The sequence below is a fragment of the Aphelocoma coerulescens genome, chromosome 3 (genome assembly GCF_041296385.1).
Source record: "Aphelocoma coerulescens isolate FSJ_1873_10779 chromosome 3, UR_Acoe_1.0, whole genome shotgun sequence".
Classification (NCBI taxonomy): domain Eukaryota; kingdom Metazoa; phylum Chordata; class Aves; order Passeriformes; family Corvidae; genus Aphelocoma; species Aphelocoma coerulescens.
This window is the reverse complement of record NC_091016.1, coordinates 98,168,909-98,189,167: the sequence shown is the minus strand read 5'-3', so window position 1 is coordinate 98,189,167 and position 20,259 is coordinate 98,168,909. Positions and strand designations below refer to the sequence as shown.

General features: G+C 34.5%; 1 protein-coding gene and 1 long non-coding RNA gene across 2 annotated transcripts in view; one reads left to right on the top strand and one right to left on the bottom strand.

The window, feature by feature from the left end:
- EYS (eyes shut homolog) overlaps nucleotides 1-20,259 on the bottom strand; it is a 750,542-nt gene that overhangs the window by 334,407 nt on the left and 395,876 nt on the right. Inside the window, exons 30-31 of the mRNA XM_069011357.1 lie at nucleotides 17,053-17,177; nucleotides 13,481-13,733 (exon numbers count right to left, since the gene is read on the bottom strand). Coding sequence (XP_068867458.1) covers nucleotides 13,481-13,733; nucleotides 17,053-17,177 — 378 coding nt within the window. The remainder of the gene's footprint in view (nucleotides 1-13,480; nucleotides 13,734-17,052; nucleotides 17,178-20,259) is intronic.
- On the top strand, nucleotides 127-16,292 carry LOC138108551 (uncharacterized). Its single transcript, XR_011150005.1, has 3 exons — nucleotides 127-280; nucleotides 7,538-7,753; nucleotides 15,868-16,292. It is a non-coding gene; the product is annotated as an uncharacterized lncRNA (long non-coding RNA).

The window sequence follows — 20,259 nt, the reverse complement described above, 5'->3', positions numbered from 1 at the left end:
CAAAGGATGAGTCATTTGTTTGCTTCATTTCCACAGATGCAATGCACCTGCGTAAGCAGTCACATTTTATAGGGCAATGCTGTGTTATGCCCGGCAAATTACCTTACAAGGGATTACTCTATGCATTAGGCAAACGCTTCAGTACTTGAGGATTTGCTATTGCTTTTCTTGTCATTTTTATTGTATTTTTTCCTAACGCAAATCTGAATGAAATAGTTACCAGTAACAACCTAATCAAGCTTGTTTCACACGTGCTTCATAAAGGCATTTTAACTGATTGGTAAGTGAAAGCTGCATATAATAGTAGTCTATAGTACTACAAAACCAAACCAGTTTTTCAAGCAGGGCATTATCTAAAAGCAAAGACTCAGAAAAAAAGTATTCAGAAATTTTATAATGAACTTGTTGATTATGGGTGGATACTTTACAATCTCATCATGGTAACGTTTTATTAGTATAACTAAAGTTATTTTACTGCAGTAAATGTTGTTATTGAAAGGTTTTAATTTTAAATTAGTAAAGAGCAATGATTAACCATCCATTAAAAATGTAGCAGAACAAGCTTTAATAGTTCTAGAACATATAGAACAATGTTTATAGTGCTGGAGTTCAGTGAAGTGATTATTTAAACAGCTTTTACAAATTAAGTCTGAGAACATCTGTATCATTTGTATGACCCACACTTGCTTACGCTGCAAACGGGGCATGATACTGTCAGCAGTTGCTATAGCAATAACAGTAATGATTTTTAAGTAGCAGAGAAGGTGCTTCAGTAAAAGTCACTTAAAATATCCTTATCTAATGATAACTCACTGAAGCTTCATTTTCTTTTGTTTTTTCTTTTTTTCCTAATTTAAAAAACTTACATTTGATAAAGGCAATTTTTAGTTAACCACTCCAAGGCCTTGAAAAAAAAATGCATGTAAGACTGGTATACAGTATACGTAAAGAAAGTATCTACATTTTCAACAGGAAAAACTCCTATACCCTACAAAGATTTTAAAATTGGTGTAACAAAACATATACAGCTAGCTGAGGCTTAGATTCTGCAACTTGCATACAGCAAAACCAAGTCGTGACAGGAAGCATTACACCTAAATGCTTGTAGGATTGTACACAGAACTTGCTTTCTTATGAAATGTATGCCCACAGAAACATGAATATTTGTAGATATTTATTATGTAGTCTTATCATAACATTGAGGAGTAAAAAAATGCCCTTTCAGCTGAGAATTCTGCTAATGACGTTGAAGTAATATCTTATTGTTAACATTAGAGCTCATGTCACAACATTGCTTATATCTGGTGTTATGGATATGGTCCAGAGCAAAGCAGGCACAGAAAACCAAAACAAGAAACCTGAATATAAAATTAAAAGTATCCCAAATGAATGAGTGCAACATCTGCCTTGGGTGGATGCACCAGCAAACTTTTTATGCTTACTACATGGGAGACTCCCAGAAAAAAAAGTCGCTCTGGGAATATTATTTATTTACTAGATGGGAACTGGTACGTTTAAAAGTATATTGTAAATAATCAGAACAATTAAAATCAGTACTGATTTTTGTACTTGTGCTTTCGAGACGTTTTATTCATCTATTAAATGGAAGTCTCACGCACACAGTTGTACCATTTGTGTTCAAGTCTAAGTAAATATTTTAATGAAATCAACTGGTTACAAAGAAACATAATTCTTAAATGTAAGAGACTTAACTACAACATTATTTAAAGTTGAGAAAGAGCAGATAATAATAGGTACATATTTTTCTCTCATTTCTGAGCCTTTACTGACTTTCCTACCAGTGCTGATGAAGTAGGTTCAACCCAGCAGTTACTGAGACAAGTTTAGGAATGTATATTATGATAATTATTTTTTAGATGTCTGAAATATTTTATAATATGATAGAGAAATTATAAAGAGAGGAGGTTCTAGCTATCTTAAGAAAACATGCAAAGGGAAAGAACTATTACTGCATTAAAGGTGTGGTCCTGTCTACACTTACCTGCTGTATTTCCAACATTCATTTTACATAGTTACACAGCACTACTTAGTGACTCACTGATTTAAGAACCCAAAAAAGAAAGACCTCCAAAGTCCAGAAGAAATATAGAATAGAATATAATGTAACTGTAATTATAAAAACTGAAATAATAAAAAGAATTCTTTTCAGAAGTTGGGATGCTGGACTTTGCAATATTTTCCAAGACTTCAAAATTCATAAATGTGTTAAGATACCCCAAAGCACAAATTCCATCCAAAAGATGGAAAGCAACAGCACTTTATTTTATGAAAACTCAAGAATTTCTGAGTCCCAAGATGTCCAAACAATTTATTTGTTCAAGTGCTTCACTGTGCTGCTGTCAGGCATGTTAGTATGCTTTCGAAGAGAATAGGAAACAGAAAGGGCATGATGTTAAACTACAAGGGAGTCTACAGCCATTTCTTCCCCATGATCTCAAAGACCCCTCCTGTGACCCCAGCAGTAATTTGGGGATGTAAGCTGGAGTAGGCAGACAAACATAAACCCAAAGATGATAAAGCAGACATAAAATGCAGTATGTTTCATTCTAAACCAAAATTCAGTGCACACAGTTTCTATGCCAGTAGTGCCCAATCCTGATCAGCTATACTAGTTCATGAAAGAATAACTGAAACAAATGATCTAACTCATTATGTAATATACACTTTGCCCATAGAAGCAGCTCAAGTAAAATACATTGAATTTATACTGAAGTGCTTCATACTCAATTCAGGTACAACTTTCACTGCATACTGTGGTTGAAGGATTCAGGTAGCTTTATTCCTTAACCAGGAGCTGGCAATTCTAATACATGTAGCATGCTGTTAATATGAATAATCTAAATCTTAAAAAAAAGTTTGAAGGCTGAATTTCTAACCAAGTAATTCTTATGTTCTTAATTATGTGAGCTACTGAGGTTCAGCGCCTGGACTATTGACCATATAGGAGTGTAAATTCTGAAATGTTGCCAAGTCCTTGTCATCACATATTATTTTATACAATTCCTGAAGCTACTATCTTTGAGTGAATGGAAGATAAATAACAGAGTTTAACAGTTCTTTACTTGATCTTGAGACAGTCTATTCAATGTGGAAAAAAAATCCAGTGAGGTTGCAGTGAAAAAAATCTCCCATAACTAAGGAATTTTGGATGAGTCAGTATTCTAGAACTTGGCTCTATTTTTCAGTCTTGAACAGGAAACTATCTTTCAACATGATGGCTGTCCAGTAGTCGTAAATAAAACTGTAAGATTTAATGGTTCACAATTTCAGAGGTGGTCAGGATTGTAACTTAGCAGCAGAGCATCATTGATAGATACGCTACTTCCTTTGTACATTTGAGGTTAAGGAAAAAGGTGGACTATAAAAAGCAAATGATTACTAGAAGAAAAAATTAACGTATCTTAGACAGAAGAATTAATTTAAGAAATAAGTAGAGACTTAAGAGTAATTTAATTTAAGAATTTAAGAGAAATTTAAGAAATAATTTAAGAAATAGATCTATCTGCTTCAAAGCGTGATATGGAAAAAAATTAAATCCCATCACTTCTTTCCCAAACTGCTTTTTGATATAGACCAATGAAAAAATAAGTATAGTAAATGAAGTCCATTTCTAATCCTGGCAATGAAATTCTTAATTTATATTCTTTAATTTTGAAATTCAAGATTTTTAATTTAAAAATACTAAATTTAATAAAAAATAAATATTTTATGGCCTGAAAAAACCACATTCACGTAAATCTAGTCAGCATGTGAAGCTTGTTTACCAGATGTCATATAGCCACAGTTAAAAGCTGCAGTTGAGTGTCTAAACTGATTCTCTCTCTTCCAAATATTATGAGGACTCATGGAGAGATAGGTGGGCTAATCAGATGCAATGCATGTTGGAAAGACCAACATATGGAAGAGTCCTATATTTTCAGAGGCTGACTGTCTTTCAGATTTGGAAGTCATGATCTTTCTAAAGGTCTGAAGCATACCCTACTTGTATGCAAAGAGTTTGCAGAAGCCACAAACACCAGAATAACTGAAACACCTGGTGCCAAGGTTAAATTTCAGAGGAACTACTAGAGCATTATGTAATATAAAGTTTGAAACATGCCCTTCAGAATAAAAAACATGTAGCAGATTTTCCAGTATCAGAGACATTTTTTCTGTCTTCAATAGAGAAAAAAATTGCTTACTGGATAGTTCTTACCCCTCAAATCAAATGCAGATACAAACAGTCATGCTGAGGTTAATTCTTAAAAGAGCGTTTAAGGTATCTCATTTTTTATATTGAGGTGTATAAAAAAAATCTGTATTTTCTTCCATACCACTAATAATTCTATCTTTTGTTTAAAATTCTACTTCCCTCAGAGTGTTTCTATGTTAAAGTATAAAAGCAATTAAACTCCTCTCACCAATAAAAAAACTATTATTTTTTACTAATATTTACAATGATAAATATATTCAAAATAATTCATTAAAATTGACGATTTTCAAGTGGTCTTTGGAATCCAGAGAGGTCCCAGTTGACTGGAAGCTGGCAAATGTTGTCCTGGTTTTCAAGAAGGAGGACCCTGGAAAATACAGGCCTGTCAGTCTCACTTCAATGCCCACTAAAATAACGAAAAGTACTGTTCTGGGAAGTATTGGAAAACACCTGGAGGACAACACAGTAATCAGTCACAGCCAGCATGGTCTCATGAACGGGGAGTCCGGCTTAACAAGCCTGATTTCCTTCTATGACAGGATAACTCACCTAGTTATCTAGGGAAGCCAGTAGGTGTAATCTTTTTGGACTTCAGCAAAGCTTTCCATACTGTCCCTCACAGTATCCTTCTGGACCAAATGTCCAGCATTCATCTGGAATATTGTGCTGTGTGATGGGTCAGAAATTGGCTCCAGGATTGAAAGACACAGTGCTACCCATGATAGAAGCACAACACTGGAACAGAATTGCTGTTTGGTGTAAGGAAAAATATTCTGATTCTTTCATTCCTACTTATATCATGAAAGACTGGATAGGAACTCATATTTCTAAAGTGACTATCTTCAGCATATTTTATCCCCTCCAAACTTTCCTGACTTAATTACTGTGATAATAAATTCTGAATGGTCATTCTCAAATTATATTTTTAAAGTTAGTAGTGTAAAACCTGCTTGTGATACACACAATGACTGAACTGCCATATGATTTAGTGCCTGTGATACTTTAAACTGCAGCATTTCTTTGGTATTTGAATATATGACAACTTGCTACAATGCAAATCATGATGTAAGTAAGGATTAACAGCCTTGCACCTGCCCAGCCTGGAAGAAAAAAAAAGAACTTTTACAATAAATCATGCCAAGATCAGCTAAATCTTCTTTTTTTTTAGCCCACAACACAGAAAATAGTGACTGAAAAGCTGTAAGTTAAAAACTTGAGATGGGACCAGCCTTTTCTAGCCAATAAGAACAACAAAACATTTTTCATTTGGTATATTTTTGATCTATTTAGATGTGCAAAATAGGCATAGCCTTTTTCTTCTACAAACAGGCACGTAGCAACTGTTTAGTTATACATAAACAGACAGTGCTAGGAACAGTCATTTAAAGGTATTTAAGGCACCTCTAATTTCTGAAGCAGAGCTGAGAAAACAAAGACTTGAGAGAAATTGCTCCAGCTCCACATTGTGTACTTACTAATAGTGAAAAATGTGTTGTGCTTTTCTTCTCGAGAAGAAGAAAAAATAAAAGCTATGTATGAAAAATTGCTGGAGGCCAAGCCAAGTCACAGGGCAGCTTACTGTTAATCAGGCACAATTATCTCAAGAGTATTGAGTAATCAGTTTAATCCTCATGACAAATTGACCCATGTGACATCAAAAGAAAAATAGGATTGGCTTATGAAGTCATTTTATGTTTTCCATAACTGCACATAAAGATTTACTGGCTACCTGAAATAAGACAAACCCTCTGGTCAAAGGTCTGAGGTGCAGAACCCACTGTTGCTCACAACTGTACAAGCCTGTTAAAATTTGAGGTAATGAGAGGGTAAATTGGTGAGGCAACATGACACACTGTACTAGCGCTACTGCTTTACTCGTGAGAAGATATTACCTCCTGCTTCCACCAGGGTAAATATGGAAATTTTTCATATTGATACATTGTCAGAAGCTGAGGGGCACCCAGGAAGAGTATAGGCACCTTAGTTTTCTCCAGGCCAATAACATGTACTATTTCAAGTCTTGTTCTTAAACATGCCATCCTGAATATCCTATCCCCAGTTACCTCATGGTGTACACATTTGTTTTGTCTTGTCCTGACCCTACAATGTTCCCCATCCATCTATGTCATATGATTTTTTCTTTTCACCTTCCCCATCCTACAACTCCCTTCATTGAAAACACATATCACAGCATTTTGGAAGATTTTCCTTTCCCTTCTTTTATTTTCCAAAGCACACTAGCCTCTTAGATCTGTACAGATATGACTGAGAACAAAACCAAGACTTGTAGATAATGGTTAGCCAACAGTTCCTCTATTTTACTGTAATGTCCATGTAAGCAGAGGTCCCAACCAAAGGAAAAAAATTATTTTCCATTAGATTTTTTTTTTTCTGAGCAGGAATTCACATTATTTAAACTTCAGTATAGGTCAAGTTTGCTAAGATTTTGAACAGTTTTTCAATTACAGGACTAGAGACTTTGCACCAGAATCCAGTAGTGAAACCCTCCTATTGTACTCCTCTCTTTGGTTAGATCCCAGATACTATCAGAACTTACCACTGCTGGTGAGCAGTTACTTGCTCAAGGGAATCATACAGGAACCTCTTTACTTCCTTAACTAAGCTGAAGGAAAAGCTGAACTGACAGTGTTTACACTTCCTGAGTGCTGCTAAATCATCCCTAAGGATAACTTAACTCCAGGGAATGTAACAGTATCTTTGAAGAAGAACATTTCAGATGCTTTTCATATTATACCAAATAATAGGTTTTTTGAATAAATAACAAAAGAAAGACTTATTCTGAGGTTCTCATTACTATAAAATCCTTTGTTATTTTAAACTGCAGAAGTTGATCATTATGATTTATTTTGAATATATTCAAAATAAGGTTTAAAAGCAAAGCATAATTAATTTAGTAATTGCACTAACTGCTCCAAAATGTAAAGGGAAAATGTGAGCTGCGTGGAACACTTCATATATTTTATTTGATATTCTTCAAAGAAAAGTAATACGAATGGTTTTAGGCTCCTCAGAACCCACTACACAAATGATATTTTAATATTTTCCGAACATTACATTTGCTATGCTGATGAATGTTAGCCCAAATGTTATGCAGTTCAGTTGGTTAAAAAATCTACAAATTAAATCAATCTTAACATAGAATGCTGATAGTATTCAAAAAAACCAAAGAAAATCTTTTGAATTACTGGAAAAATAATAACTTCCCTAACCCAGAAATACTTGTACTAGTCAATGTACTTTTTCTTGTTGTTTCATATTTGTTTGTGTTTGTTTGTTTGTCTGTTTGTTTTTTCCAATCATAAGGAAGTTAACTATGCCTGTAGGAAGTTTCTGAGAGTACTATTTTTCAAAGACAGAAGATGCGATTGAGGAGTTCTCTGTTCCAGGAATAGATGATGCTCATAGATCTCACTGGCTTTGAAACTCTAAATGACAGGAGCTACTGACTGGCACAGATACTGTTCTCATACCTGAAAGTCAACACCAGACCTGAAAGTCAACATCTGCTATCATTGGCAGGTATGCCAAGAGTTTTATTCCCAATATCATGATTCTTTCTCCTTCAAAGTAGCTGGGAATATCAAGAAAAATGAACCTTTGTGCAGATGGACAATGCAAAGCCTAGAAGACAGTTAAATATTACTAGAACACTTTTGATGGTTAGAAAGCAGAAGATTGTTGTCAGCTCAAAAGGGAATTTAAATTCATTTTGATACAGAAACCTAGAAAATATCAAATTATGTAGTTTTAAAATGAAAGGTTTAATTTCTTTTTAATTTTTTTCTTGTTGTGACAGCCATTTACATAGAATTCCCACAGATTTTCCTATATACCTGGCTTGCTTAGAAGTCTGAGCACAAAGCAATCAGAGTAAAAAATACACTTAAAAGTTACAGACTATCAAAATGCTTTTGCCTGCAGGGCAGCAGGTTGCACTTAAATAAAACCAAAAGCAGGCCAGGCTTGCATTAACACTTCTACATCTTCTTTACCAGAACTCTAGGGAAAATGACTGCTTGTGAAAGAGGTCTGGAAAGTTACCAAGTTCCAGCTTCTAGCAGTTAAAAATATAATGCAAATAATGGATCAGTGTTCAAAACACTCACTTTGCATGAAATTCCATGCTAACCCACATAGCTAGTAACTTCACTAGGTTAAAAGTAATTCCTGTCTTGATGTACCAATGTGTTTAAAAACCGCATATGATTACAGATACTGAGAACAGAGAAATTAAAATAGGATGAAAAAATAATATTCTGGCAGCACTGATAAAAGACAATAATGAATAATGGAATAACGAGAGTAATGACAAATGTAGTGAATATAATATAAAAAATTCAATATGATAAAGCATGACTAGAAAGCAAAGGCATCATTTAGTTTCAACATTTTTTAGAAACCAAGTGTACACTTTTTGCTATAATTGAATAGAACTTGATAAAGGAGAAAGCTGAAAAAGCAATACATTATGAAAAAAAACAGTGTGTAAAGAAACAAAACCCTGAATTTTGCTTTCTGCTAGGACTGTTTAACCAATAACTTAATCAAAATTTTAAATTTTGCAGAGCAAGATTTTAAACAAAAATATACTGAATATGAAGAGTTTTGCAGTCATTTATCAATTTGAGTATTATTAATATTTTCAGAACATATTTCATATGTTAGGCAGTCTTAAAGGAAATAATGAAATATTGAACACATTTTAGGCAGCGAAAGTAGGTGACTTAATACAGGGATGAAAATCCACTTCAGCAAAGTATTTGTTTAATGTATGTTTTTCTCCACAAATAATAGAAGTAAATCTAGTTAGCTGCTGTGTAGTAGCAGATGTGTTGTTAACATTCATATCTGGTTCTACTAGGTTTTGTCTTTCAAATGTTTTTGTGAGCTCCACAATCCACATACACTACACAAACAGAAAAGTCAAATATTCAATTCTTCTGCCAAAACAAAAGTACAAAGAAGAAGAATAGTATATATTAAGGACAGGAGAAAAGTTTGCATCTTTCCCCAGAATAGACATCTAAAGCAGATGGTGCCATTCCTCTTCATTTACTACAGTGATATAGTTTACGCAGATTAATTAATGGATAACTACAGGTAAGATGAATCCCACTCTTGGTGACTAACTTGATTCTTGCAGAGAATTCTAAGAGTTTTTATAAACAACGTCTGAAAGGCAATTCTGTCCTAACAATACAGGGCATCACAGAATCCCAGAATAACTGAGGTTTGAAGGGACCTCTGGAGTTTATCTAATTTAACCTCACCTGCTCACAGTAGAGTCAGCTACAACAGCTTTCTTGGGACATTGTCCCGTTCAGTTCTAAGTATCTCCAAGGATGGAAACTGCAATCTCTCCAGGCAAGCTGTTTCAATGCTTGGCTGCCCTCACAGGAAAGAAAGAAAAAGAGGGAAAGAGAGGAAGGAATGAATGAGAGGAAGGATAGAGAGGAAGGAAGGAAGGAAGGAAGGAAGGAAGGAAGGAAGGAAGGAAGGAAGGAAGGAAGGAAGGAAGGAAGGAAGGAAGGAAGGAAGGAAGGAAGGAAGGAAGGAAGGAAGGAAGGATAGAGAAGAAAGATAGAGGAGGGAAGGACAGAGAGGAAGGAAGGACAGAGAGGAAGGAAGGAAAGAGCAGAAAGAGAGGAAGGATAGAGAGGAAGGAAGGAAGGATAGAGAGGAAGGAAGGATAAAGAGGAAGGAAAGATAGAGAGGAAGGATAGAGAGGAAGGAAGGGAGGGAGGAGGGAAGGGAGGGAGGAAGGGAGGGAGGAAGGAAGGTTGGTTCCCTGCATTCAACTTGTGTAAATTGTTGCTTATTGGGCACTTACTTGCTGGCAGAGCATGGGAAACTGAAACAGTCGTACAAAACTTTGCAGAGTGCCAAGAGACTTATGGTTAAGAATTTAGATCATCCCCTCTGGACACATGAAAGCATTTCTGTAACTATGAATATATATATATATATATATATATATATATAAAGAATAAATGTATTTACAAAACATTATTTGCCAGAAGCAAAGGCACGGCAATGGAAAAGCACACCTGGAGACCAGATCAAAGAATGTCTTTTTCTGCCAAATATATCTCATCTGTCATAGTCCTTTTCTAGAGGTCCCTGCTACTCTAAGCTACCTTAGAACTTGCTATAATGTATCTACTTATTGCCAGATAATAATAACTACCCTAAAATATATGAAAAGTACATGGTACCCATTTTGCAGAGAGTATAAATTATCTGGGTGGGTCATCAGTATTTTTTCTTAAGTTTTAGTAATGCAGGTTATTAATAAATACACTAAGTCTGTAAGTATAGAAGAGTACATCAGGTTTAACAGCTTGACACATTTCTTCTACTATGGATACACCAGCGTATTAAAGATCTTACTCATCCAAGAGCATTTCTCACTTGACTTTGTAATAGTCCTGTGTCTTCCAATAGAAAAGACATAGATTTGCTTATGCATCAACATAATTGCAGCTATTACTTTTGGGGATACATTTTTGTTCCTCATCTATTTTTTCCACTATAAAACCCAATCAAAACACGCCCCCCCCCCCCGCAAAACAAAAAACCACAAACAAAATTCCTTTTAGGTCATATCTTGATCAGTTAGAAATCTGCAATGGTATGCTTAGACAACTTGACCTCTTGAGTACAGGCACAGTATCAGGAGGCACCTCTGGCAGTATAAATTTCATCTGTGTATTTATGTATGCATACTGAGAATGAAATCTATAAAGACAAGCATTCACAGGAAAACAACTGTATTCTACACCCCACAAAAATGTTTTATTTGTCTTCTGGCACCTTTATACATATCTTTCCTGATCTAGAATACTTTTTTTTCTCCTAAGGGATTTAAATCAATGATATATAGCCATTTTTTCCAACACAAGTCCCCAAGCAAAGAATGAAAAGCAAAAAAAAAAAAAAAAGCAAAATACCTCTCATTGGCTTTATGGGCATTCATATTGTTTTATAAACATATAGTATAAAAATGTAGACCAAACCAATCAATATTCCCTAATAATTCCAGAATTCATAGGTTTTCCTGTGTTCTTTTAATTCCCTGAATTTATTTCTGAAATGTTGTAATGTTCTAAAAATACTACTGCTTTTAAAAAACACAGCCATCATTTTTCTCATTTTGGAATGAGAAATGGCAAGTTAATTATAATACATACAAAAAAATGTTATCTCAAGAGATAAAGATACATTTTTCTCTGTACCTATTTTACATTCAAAAATGTCAATTATACTTACATACTACAGCCATATAGATACCTCCTGAGTAATATGTAAGTGTGATGAAAGGAACACCTGAAATCTTGAAAAGACTATTGTAGTGAGGTAAAACTGTTCAGTTGCTGATCTCCTGTCAGCATTGTAGCAGCCTTCAACCTGCTTCTGTATTGATCTATTAGCTTGTGTGGCAGAACGTGAAGAATAGCCATCTGTGTCAGGTATGGCAGCAGGTGCCATATCAGCTGCTGCTGGATGACAATAAATCTCTTTCAAGCACCTGGCAACTTTGACAGACACTTTTATCTTTGTATAAAAACACCCCACCACCTCAAAAAGTTCTCTGAATAGAAATGAGAACCTCAACAGATAACACCAGCTGATAAAGGCCAGAAACTGACTCCACTGCAGATGTACTGTGAAGTCTAGGTAACAGGGCTTACTCATGAGAAGTTCTTAATCATGCACAGCAGTCATTTGTCTCAGTACAGTATTGCTAATATACTTGTATAAGGCAGAACTTGAAGTAGGATAACAGGTATGTAAAAATAAACGGTTTGTCACTAAAATTTTACAAATTTCTGTTTGCACAGATGTGACTTGTGTCAATAAAACCAAGATACCTCGTCATTAGGGGATTCAAACAATGACAACTTTTCAGTGTATCCATCAGTAAGTCTACACCTAAAGTAGGAAGAAGATATATATAAGAACACTTGATCTGATTGTTTTCAAAAATATTTTAAGGGTCTCACCTACATTTATGAATAGATGTGTTTTGAACTCAGAACTACTATTAACTATATTGGTGAAAAATAGTTCTTGAGAAACACTACTCTGCTGAATGTTACAGAAAATACCCTGACTTCACCAATGACAGATCTCCATATATGGATCATGAAGTTTTGTCTCCAATATTAGCTGAATTTTCTCTGTTGTCAGCTGTTTAACAGTAGCTTATCATTTTGTCAAGTTTATATTTGTCTCTTTAAAGAACATAAGTGATGAAAATGATGATTATAAACAGATGGTCTTTGAAGGAAAATAGTCAGACAATATCAATCAAAAAATGGAAGATGAGTATGTGATTCTTGTGAAGGAAAAGGCAGAACAAGCAGTTCAATCAATCAATCAATCAATCAATCCCAACAGATTTCTGTATACCAAATCCAGCATTCCCTAAAACTCATTTACTCGTTACTGGTTTATCCAAACAAAACAGGACTCCTGCTTTTTTTATACAAGTAATCCCTTTGAAGAGGTATATAAGCAAAAAATTCTGAAACTATCTGTAAAGAGAATGCCTGATACATGCTATCTGCATAATATTTTTTAGTAAAGTGAAGAGTCCACAATGAAGGTACAATATTCACAATAAAATGCTCCACTTCTGTTGCTTTTGACTTTTCTGCAAATGCTTTTAAAATAACAGGATAGGCAATTTTTGGCTTCCCAAAAACATCACGACAAACAATTAGAATGGCAGGGACTTTGAGAGTTTTGTCCAATATATTTTTAGTCAAAAAACATCTAGATGCACAGAAGAAGAAACACTCAGAAAACATGTGAACTAGGAAAAGAGAATCAAAGTCCCCATGGAGTAAGGCAAATTATCTTTCTCTCCTGCTGACTAGCCAAGGAAGAAGGGAAGATTGGCATTAGGGTCAGAGATTACTGAACACAATATGAGGCATATAAAATTGTACACTCTGGAAAACTAAAAACCCAGCTAAGAGAAAGTGCAATTTTCCTTACTGGATGTGAAAGATGCTGGGAAGAATTCTTTTGAGAGAAAAAAGTAATTTTACAGTTACATATAAATGCAGTTAAGAAAGGATGTTGGAATAAATCAAAAAGATATAGAAGGGAATAGAGGAAGTAAAAAAAAATATTCTCAATAATTACAATTAATATATTTCCAATATTTTTACCATTTTAGAAGCATTAACAAGGAAAGCAGTTTGACATATGTGTTGTTCAGAAGCTCTTTTTACTTACCTTGGGACACCTCTCCTGTATGAAAATCAGGAGAAACATGTTTAGACCAAAGTTCCACAGACACAGCCAGGGCTGATGGAAGGTCATTGTCTAAAATTTCAGCAGGAAACACTTCAGCCACTTCAGAGCCAATTTTCTTGCTTTGGGGCATAGTAGGTAAACAGGTGATATTGTTTATTCCATCAACACAAAGAAACCCAGTGGAGCAGGAGTGTATAAGACAATCATTGTAATTAAGCTCACAGCTTCGTCCCTGAAAGAGAGTTTTCAATAAAAAAAGCCATTTTTGAAGACAATTTACATTTCATAGTGATATTAGTTACAATTATTACTTTCTTTTGATTCTAAAATATTGTTTGCTTATATTAAGCTGTTTATGCTTTCAAAAGGAAATATTATGTGGAAAATATTCCTCAACTAATTTAATAGTGTAGTTTTATACTTTAAATTTTAACTATGTGATATTTTAAATCTGTTTATCAATAAAAATAATTTCCCCACAGATCACTAATTTCCAAGTATCAAAGACAGTATTGTCACCAGTAGTAAAAACTGGTTAAAATAATAATCTTCAGTTAGTAAGTAGGTTTACAAAAGACTATTTGCAATGGACATAGCTGTCTAAAAACCTATGGTTTGCTCTGACTTGCCAGCTAATGCGCTTTCTTTTTTGCAGCCCATTGTTTGTTGTCTGCTTTTACCAAATCCGCACACAGCTCCCTGTTAATACCTTGCATTCACAGATAATGCTTAGAAAAGGAAAAATATAGCAGCAATCTCAAATTGGACCAGGCATTCACTTCCTATTTTTTATCAAGAGTAACAATTCATGGGAAGTCTGAAATATCCTCCCTAGTAATAAAGTAAAAATGTTCATATTCAGTGGTCTGTAAAAAAGGCAAGAAATAATTATGTGAATTAAATGCATTCTTGAAGTGTGAAGTAAATATATGCTGAAGTCAGGCTTGGGTTCATTTTATTTTCACTTCTGTTGCAATGAACTAATAGCCTACGTGAAGACAGACAACTAACAGCTACCCTAGAAGGATCCTACATATTTGGATAACTATTTAAAATAGACACACTGTCATCCCTGAAGACATACATCTGTGACAATATATCATCATGATATAATTTTGGAGTGAATCTTCTCCTGCAACTGGGGCACATGTAAAAAAAATTCAAGCCTTCTCTAGAGCTCAAGAAGCATATGTTCATTCCACACTTTCCTTCAGACAACATGCTTAACATGCTTAAATAATCTTGCAGGTCTACCTGGCTAACTATTCACACAGAACTTGGGGCAACTTATATTTTCTGAGATCTCTGTCAACTCCATTATACTAATTTATGATATTAAGAAACAATAGGAAGGACAAGAGAGAGAGAGAGAGAGAGAGAGGAGGAAATGTAGACATGAAAACTGAAATTACTTTTTTAACAAGTAGTTTATTCAGGGTTTAAAACAGAAGAAGTTAAATTGAGGGTTTTTGACTGATTTAGATACATTCATTCTTGTTTCAATCAACTTCTTAATTTGTTTTGGCAAGCAGATGAGCTATCTGGTAAATTCATGGCATCTTATAAAATCACTCACTGTATCGGTATTCCAAAGTGCAAAGGAACAACAGGCCAATTTATATGTCAGTTTCAATACATTTCCTGCTTGCTTTCTTCTAATTCCACGCACAGAACAAATGATCGGTTTTAGCATGCTCATAATCATTCTTAATCCTATAAATTTACATTTCCTTCTGACTTTCCTGTGACAGATTAGTACATTTTTATGACTACTGCATTTAATGACGAAGAGCATTTGATTACGATTTTATGACTCATAGAAACAAAGCAGATGTGGATAACCTCCAGTGTGCATGAAGGGTACATTAAGTAGTCATAGATAAATTTGATAGCATTGAAAGCGACTGTAAATGCTTTAACAGTTTCCAAGCAGGTGGATGAAATCATTTAGCTTGTGCAGATTTGTATTTAAAAGTAGGTATATGTCTATAGATGCTTCCAGTTAAAAAGTAAACACTTATTTCATATACCACTGGATATGCTTTTCTTAAAATTTATGAGAGATTTCACAACCCATACTTTATGATCCATACTCTGGGTAGCAGTACAGACACAGACCACAGAAGATTTACATACACACTGTAGCTGGATTTCTTTGAATACTTATTTCTCTGTGAGTTCCACTATTTCCACTCCATACGTACTCATGGTTAGGAACCAGAACCCATTGGGACCTAACAAATATACCTCTTGATGTGTTTAGACCTTAACTTCTTATCTTTGGAACTGAAGATAGGTATGCTAAAAATCTTTCTAATGTGGTGCTTCCCCCACTGTGTTTTTTACTTTTATATTCCTTCCCAAAGCATAGTGGAATTTGAGGGAGACTGAAGATGGAACCATGAATAACAGAATAAAAGCAAAGATGATGCATCTTAAATTTCAGCTGCTTCAAAGGTTTACTTTTCCTTCTGTAAGGCCTTGCTTGTTCTGCAATGCACTGTACAATTAATATTCAAGCTATGTACTAATAGAAAAGCTGCCCCCATGGGTCAAATATCTATTTAGCTCTATCATCAGTGAGCTATTAATGAATACTTGGGGAAGAAAACAGGAAGAAAACAGGAAGAAAACAAGCAGAGCTTGCATCTGGTAACTCACCAAATATACCTTTCCAACTTTTGGCAATAAGTAAATCAAAGACTCCCTAGACTGTGGTAACATTCAGAAGAATAATTTGAATAGCAATGAATTTATCCTCCTTCTAACCCATTTTTGTGCTTATTTGTACTTCTGGTCTCTACAGTGTCATGCAACACTGACTTGTACCAATAAATTTTGCACTAATGGAAAAAAAAATTTCTCTAAACAAATTTTAAGCTTTCTTTCTGGTGGTTTTATATGACATTCAGAAGACTTTTTTGGGTGAGACATAAATGCTAAAAAAATTGTGTAACTGATCTTCTCTATTACAGTTGTTCATGTAAGATAAGCATAAATATTTAATGAAAAAAATGAGATTATTGTAACTGAGGGTCTGACTGTTTTCCATATAAAAAGACTGTGTCCCTCAAGTGATGTCCCTCATCATCACTTGAAATTGTTTTGAAAGCCAATCTGCTTTAGAATACAAAAAGAGAGCAGTTACTGTGGTCTGTAGAAAGTTTCAATGGTATCCATTGTACTCTGTAAAAAACACCCTACAAAAATAGTATTCATTTTTATGAGATAGTTTTTTCCTTCTCAGGATAGTTTTTCAGTAAATTTAGTCTGATTATTTGCATTTTTAGGATGCATTTTTCACCTACCAAGGCCTTATGGTAAAAAAAAGACTTTACAAAATTGTGGGCAAAGGGTCACTGGAAAAGAGAGAAATTCCTAATGAATTCCTTGAACAAAGCATACATCACTCCTGTGATTCCACCTAATTCAAGAAGTATATCAACAATTCAGAGCAAGGTTAAAAAGAAAAAGGTTTACATACAGTATTTTCTGTGCAATGATGAATAGCTAGGTAAAGGGAAAGGTAAGAAAGATTTTCAGCATCTCACCACAAATCCTGGTTTGCAAAAACAGGAATAACCAAAGCTGGGCTCCTTCTGAACACAGATACCATGTATGCAGGGGTTGGATATGCACTCATCAACATCCAACTCACAGTGGAGGCCTTCCCACCCTGTCAGAAAAAAAAAAGCAAAGCAAACCCTAAAGTGAGACTCATTAAAATCTACATCCATTTACTGATTGTCAGTGGAACAAAGGTATGAGTAACTATCATCCATTCTCACATATATAGAGATATATACTATGGGATGAATATGAACTTTTTTGGGCTATGGCTTCTCAAAGTAGGAAAAAAATAAAGAAAAAGAGTTAAAAAGATAAACTCTGAGATTACTGTACCAGATCAATGAGGAGGACAATTTCTGAGCAAATACAGTTTTGTGTTTGAACACCTTGAGATGCTGTCTCCTCACAGGTTCTCAGATTACTAAAAATTTTATTGATATGAATTTCTTATGAAAATCTCCTTTACAAGTAAGTATACCCATAAATTAGAGACTATATACTCATCTCAAAGCTGTGTTTTAAATCATGTAATTGAAGCCTGTCTTGAACTTGTTCCTTGGAGGCTAAGCTGAACTGGAAGCAGTCCATCTGCTTGGTAAATATAAACCCAGAATTCTGTAAAATATGGCTAGTTATTGAAGAACACCAGACATTCTTGCCATGATATTCCCACCACCCATTACAGATTTGTTTTTTCTTCATTTTACTATTTCTGAACAAACTGACAAATAAACCCAACAGCACTATAAGCCCCCTAGCAGTCCTCAGCTGATACAGATCTAGTTGCTACTGTTCAGACTGCCTCAGACTATGCATCAAATGGATCCACTGTTACATTCCAGTCTTGCTTTAGCTGCCCTGGAAGAAGAGCAGCCTGCCCAGCTAAAGACTTCACATCCATGAGCCTGCTATTAGTTCCAACAGCTGCTGTTGCTCTTGAGCTGTCTGAAGTGCAGTTAGAATACAGTTTACATCTCTCCATGCTGCTTCTGCACCTGAACAGCCCGAAGCTGCAGCCACAGAACCTGAACGTGCATCTATTATCCTAAGGGTATGGGGCCTGCTACTGGGACAATAGCTGACAAAATTCATGATCCATTACAGAATGCATTTGTCAGAGCTAAATCAATTCCCTTTCCTGGTATCACATGCTGTCACCACATGCTTCGCTTTGTTCTCTGGAGGTTTTTGGAAAGCTGCAATCATCTGCCTTGTTCCTATTTCAGTCCTGGTACTATCCCTTTTCTATTTCATTAAATTACAACAGGGAATCTGTTGAGGCGTATATCAGACTATCTGCCCAGTTCTTTCCCATTGTTGCCTTTAGAGACCAAAAAATCCCCAATCCCAGCTTCATGTTTCTACAGAAGCTTAGAAGAGAAATATAAGATTTATTATATGTGAACAGTTAAAGACTTCAAAAAAAAAAAAACCAGATTTTTTTTCCTAAGTATTTCTACTTTCTGGATGATATTTTTTTCTTCTAATCCCTTTCTTCAGTTGTGCAACTTTGAAAAAAGTTACTGCTCTCAAAAGGTCCCCTGCCTCTTCAAATTCACCCATTTTCAGAGCTGTAACCTTATCTCTTCAGCTATTTAAGTAACTCAAATAACAGTGGAAAATATGGTATTAAAAAAAAAAGTAAAAATAATGTATATACTTAATGCATGTGGTTCTTTCTCTGTGTTTTAATCTGGTGGACAAATAATTTACAGCTCTTTCACCCCTACTAACAAATGATATTATTAAAAGGAATATAAAAGAAAGGTAGCTTATGGTTGGTTTGGAAGGTGTTTAAAGCATGTTAGCTGTAGGAGTGAGTTCCAAGGCCCCACAGAAGTTTCTCCCACTTATAGCAAGAATTTCCATGTTGCATAGAGACAGCAATCACAGTCCTTGGCTAGTAAGCAATTTTTAAATGCCTATTCAAATATCTTTGATGTATTATTTTAATAAGCTTTAAAAATGAGGGAAAAAATTGGACTTGGCAATGTATTCTATGTGAAGCACTTTAATGACTAAAAAATGGATCTTTTAAGATTTTAAGTAACTAATGTTGGTGGAGGGGTATATGGCCATATGCAGTATGTACTGAACTTAGGTCATGACTCAGATTTTTTAAGATCAGAAAGATCTTTATTATCATGAATTCTGTATGACAAAGTCCAAAAATTTTTCACTCCTTGGTTCATACATCAAAAATATAGTGTTTTTCTGAATTATCAAGTATCTTTTTGACATTAAAAAAAAGTTCCTAAAAAAAATATTGAGCTGTAAGCAACGTAGCTCTAAGCAACATGTAATTAGTCTCTAGTAAGCCAAAAATACTTAAAGTCTTACATTTTAGAGTATCCTTCCTTATTACCAATTAAACAAATTAATAAACTGCCAAATTGACTCTCATTACACATGTATTTGCTTCAGTATCTTCCATCCTTTTTTGAATAAGATCTCTTACATATAGCTTTGTAAATTGCCCTCGGAAGAATTCAGAATGAAAAAAAAAGTAAAATATATTCATATTCAATTCACTATGTGCTTTATTTTAAATGTAGAACAAGAATGAGTAGAAAGACTCTAGAAAAGTGTAACATATATATGGTCACTTGACTTCAGGAGAGTTTGGTAAGACGTTTTTACTTGTAAATCAAAACAAACAATGTGAACATACTTTGGCACAAAGAAAGTAGATCAGATGTATGGAGCTAGCATGGATTAACAGAACATTTATCATCCAGAATATATCTAAACAATCTCTAAAATAATTATTAAGAAACGTTGAGTCACTACTATCACAGAAATTATTCAGCAGTGCTAGTCAGTAAAATAGTAAATAGATTTAAACTGAAAAATTGAAGTTCCAGGAGGCAGGTACTCATATAATTCTTAATTTAAGAGTTACTTATGGAGCAGGATGCTACTTATGTATAGGGATCAGAAATCCTACTTACATTGACAAAAGGATTTTTATTAGCAGACATGACAGGAGACTGTGAGTAGTCTTGAACATTAAATTTGTGATTGCAAGACAATGCAGGCTGATTGTGACTTTTGCTTTTGTACAAATACAAAATCTCTTATATTTTCATAAGCCACTAGACCTGTTTTAGTTGATCTATGCCAGAACTAGAAAACAGTTCCCACGTTTTAAGAAAGTGCCATCTTTCATTTTATTTATAATGTTTTAA